The sequence below is a fragment of the Polistes canadensis genome, unplaced genomic scaffold, assembly GCF_001313835.1.
Source record: "Polistes canadensis isolate GaletaPanama2010 unplaced genomic scaffold, ASM131383v1 scaffold_21, whole genome shotgun sequence".
Lineage (NCBI taxonomy): Eukaryota > Metazoa > Arthropoda > Insecta > Hymenoptera > Vespidae > Polistes > Polistes canadensis.
The window spans coordinates 265601-270158 of record NW_014569568.1 but is presented as its reverse complement, the minus strand read 5'-3'; the positions used below and the strand labels follow the sequence as shown (position 1 = coordinate 270158).

At 23.6% G+C, this 4558-nt stretch overlaps 1 protein-coding gene across 1 annotated transcript in view; it reads left to right on the top strand.

Annotated features, from left to right (window-relative positions):
- The first annotated feature begins 3086 nt into the window (after positions 1-3086).
- Positions 3087-4558, top strand: part of LOC106793920 (facilitated trehalose transporter Tret1-2 homolog) — a 3705-nt gene continuing 2233 nt past the window's right edge. Inside the window, exon 1 of the mRNA XM_014761211.1 lies at positions 3087-3095. Coding sequence (XP_014616697.1) covers positions 3087-3095 — 9 coding nt within the window. The remainder of the gene's footprint in view (positions 3096-4558) is intronic.

The window sequence follows — 4558 nt, the reverse complement described above, 5'->3', positions numbered from 1 at the left end:
GCGAACGGATAGATTCTAGCAATTAAGTGGTGCATTAAAAGCATATATTTCTTTCTTTCTGCTGTTGAGGTTCTGTGTCAACTTATTTGCGGTGAAAAAATTTAAAGAAAGGTCAGTATTTAATGGATAGGTCGAGAGATTATTTTTTACATAATTTTTTTTATATAATTGATTAATTTGAATATTTGATAAATCGATATACGCACAAATATTAAATATTTTATTAAAAATAAATATTCATATTTAATCGAAATATATTTAAATCCAAGCACATGAAACTATTTATGTAATTTGCATACGATTATTGTTTGATGATTGAAGAACATTGAGATTTCAGGAAGTATCTCATTGTTTAATGAATTTGATCCTATTTGATCCTCTTAGACAAGTGTGCAAAGATGAAATTTTTCTAAGTCACAATTATTAGTAACACTTTTAATCCATCTAATGTAAGACTTTCTAAGGCCATATACATCCACTCATGCAAGAAACAAATGTTGTTTACGATATTTCATAAAAATATCGATGATGACATATTGAGGAATTATTTAAAATCAAGGTATTGTTATTTTTTAAATTTTTATCTTTTAAGATAAACTAAATATATATATATATTCGTATGCTATAAAATAATCATATTTATTATTTAACATATTATTTTTTTTAAAAGTCTTTCCTAATATCTATCAAAAAATAATTTGGGACACTATAAAGTATACCTAATAAATGTATTTATCGATTTTTTAATGCGTATATGAATATTAATATATTTATTTATTTATTTATTAATAACCATTCTCTCTCTCTCTCTCTCTCTCTCTTGTCCCAAAAGATTAATAATTAATACAAAGATAAAAACATACAAATATTAAATAGTCTTAATTAAACATATATACAAAAATAATATTAACCCTTTTGTTCTCTGATCGTACGTTTATTGTTTCCATCATCTTTTATTAATTACCTATTAGATCTCTTATATAAGAATGTTTGTTTATCTGAAGAAATGTGAAGAAATAATAATTACTTACTTATCTCTCTCTCTCTCACTCTCTCTCTTTCTCTTTTTAATGCTTGATATCATTCCTCCTCTCGTGGGAGGGATTTATTCACTCCTCTCTATCCCTCTCTTACTTTTCTCGTAACGAGAGACGATCAGTTCATAGAATGTGCGTAAGATATAATGATGGGGGAACTTGGTTTTAATACAAAAGTCGTTGAAGTAGATAAAACCAGAATTGCTTTCAGTCGATAACGAATCTTTGAGTAGTACTCCTCGACCATAAGTATTCGTATTCAAATTTATTTTTTTACTTAACATTGTTACAAGTTTACCTTTTTTTTTTTTTGTTCCAACGAAATAAGGATTTCGAAAGCTTTGTTACGAAAAAAAAGAAGATTAAAGAATTCGATTTTCAAATTACATTTGTGAACGATCGACAATTACATTTTTTAATTTTAACATCTACTGTGACATAGTGATCAATAAACTAGAAAATAATAATCGTTGAACTATATAACTTATAAAGAAAAAAAAAAGAAAAGAAAAGAAAGTATATTTTCTTTAAACATAACGATCAATTTTAATTATAATGATTAATACGAAAATAACGAGTGATAACATTATTCGCGATTATCAAAGTTCAAAGGGTGAACTGAACCAATTTGAAAAATAATTGTTATTCTAATTTATTTCCATATATAGACCGTTCTCTAACAAAATTATTTTTTATTTTAACATTATGTTAATAAACGTAGTTATTATTGTAGTAATGTTTCTCGAACATTTCAACTTTTTCAAATTTGATTTTTCTCAAACGAACGACACCGATTTCAAGCATAAAAGTTGAGATATTATTATATCGATCGATTATTGATCGATTAAACGAATAGACAATTGACGATAGAATAATTGAAATATTTTAATTTATTATTTATTTTTGCTGTTTATATATTCGCATTTATTTTTGTATTTGTGATTTTGAATGATAAAGAAGTTCTTAGATAAGACTTTGTCATTGCATATAACTCAAGATTATAAATCATTGTGATTAAATAAAATCTAATCGTTTCTTTCTCACTCATTCTTCCCTATTTTGTTTCTTCTTCTTTTTTTTTTTTTTTATTTTATCTTGTCTCTTCAAATTTCATTTCCTATTTTATACATAAGTACATACATACGCATACATACACGCGTAGATCTTTTTTTATCATTGTCATTGATTAAAAGTTGAAAATAAAGTACGAAAGATTTTCGAAAAACACATCATGAACGGAAACATGGTGCCAACGGATATCAAGGTATCTTATCTTATTTATTATTCATTATTCTAGTCAATTAATTAATAATAATTAACGATCGACTGATCATACCGATTAAAATCATTACGAGAACATATAATATAATCAATTTCAATATATTTATAATTCCGAATAATTAATTTGCAATAAAATAATTATATAGGTTAATAGCATCTTAAATACGTATAAATAAATTCATTGTCATCATAAAATAAATTTAATATTATTTTCAGTAGTGTCGGTACACATTGTTGTTTCTTTTTTCTTTTTTATTTTTTTTTTTTTAATTGCAATCTTTGCGATACAATTTAAAGTTTAAAATATATTTTCGAGATAATGTATTTTTAATGGAATTGTTTTTCCTATTTTTGGCATATAATTTTTGTTTACCACAAATAGAACAAAAGTATTCAATTTTCGTAATTATATATTATTGTTGTATTTATCATTTTTTGACGATTATTTGTAATTAAAAAACATTGCTGATAAAACAATCATTAAAGTCTGTCGACAGATCGTGAGATTAAATTTCTCAAATTTTGTATAATTATTTTAATTATTATTTTTAAATAAAAATTTGTTATTATAAAAGAATATACTAGAGAGAGATCAGTGAAATTTTTCATTCAACTTTTTATTCAGATGGATTGGAAGAACAAGGCGGAAACTAAGAAACGCGAGAAAAGGGGCGTGGTTTATCAGGTGAGATGAAATTAAAAAATGAGTAATACAAAAAAATAGATTTGGATTGAATTAAATTAACAAATAAATTTTAATGAGATGAGATGACAATCGTGTGATACGTTTATTGGTTAGAAAATATTTTTGTATACTTCGAAATATAATACATTTGATAAACATGACTCGCATTTAAATTACGCAATTAAAGTATATCTATTTTTTTGGTGATAATTTGATGTCATTGACCATGACATGACGATGATGATAATAATACCTCTGTCTCTTTCTCTTATCGTCAAATAAATTTCGTGTTTTTTCTTTTTCCTTTTGGTAACTCGTTATCATATTGAAAAGAATATTTTTATACTTTGTATAAAAGTTTACAGACACTACAATGAAGAAGATACAATTTTACGAATTGTTATCACACACAAACAATTTATTGATTTATTTATTATTCTTTAAAAAATAATAATAATAATAATTAATATTATTATTATTAAGTTTGTAATAGATTATTGCAAAATTAGAACATGATCATTCTGATTAACAAACGTAATACATTCCTTAGTACATACAGAATCATTTATATAACAACTTCGTCAGAGAAACTATAAGTTTATAGCAATTTACAACGTCACTGTTTCTTCTTTTTTAAAAATTGTTTTTTTTTTTTTAATTCTTCCAGTAATTCCTTATTGGAAATTCAAGGAATAATATAATTATCGGTTGTACGATCTATCGTGCGTCTATCACATGTGTATAATATTTATTCACAGTTCATTAATTTGAAACGTATGACAAACGACATTTAACATGATTTAAATACGGTTGGATAAGTTTTTCTATTAAAATTTTCTTCGATGATCAATTATCTAATAGCTTTGTCCATTTAGTTCACGTCTAAAATTTACTTTGTTTATATACATCTTGTTAATACAAAATTATTTATTATTTCATTCATCAGAAGAAAGAAAAACAACTTTTATTATGTAAAAAAAAAAATAACCTACATTGTTCGATATGTTAATAATAAATTAATTGTAATATTAACACAATATTATACATTTTATCTTGCAACAATGTTACGTATTCTTTTTCTTCTTATTTATATTCTTTTCTTTTTAAATAAAAAAGAAATATCATAAATATACAGAGTGATTCACAAAAGAACAATCTTGATATTCCTATAAAATATTACTTTTGATCATGCTCAAATGTGTTGCAATAATATATATATAATATCTTCTCTACCTAAAGAAAAAAAATCTAATTTTTATTCTATTAAAAATAAAACAATTAAAAATTTCTTCTCTATAATTAATAACAAAATCGCCTTAATACAAAATATAAATGAATCTAACATATTTTGAATGATTTTGTAGTCTTATATAAAAGTACATTGTGCAATTAATAATTCTAATCCTATATAAGTGTCTATCTAAACTCATTAATTATTCAACACGAGAGAATAGTTACATGTGTATGCTCTTATGTATTAAACTTCATGAATATATAATTTCTTTCTTTTTAATCTTAATAAATAATTACCATATATATATATTGTAATATATAT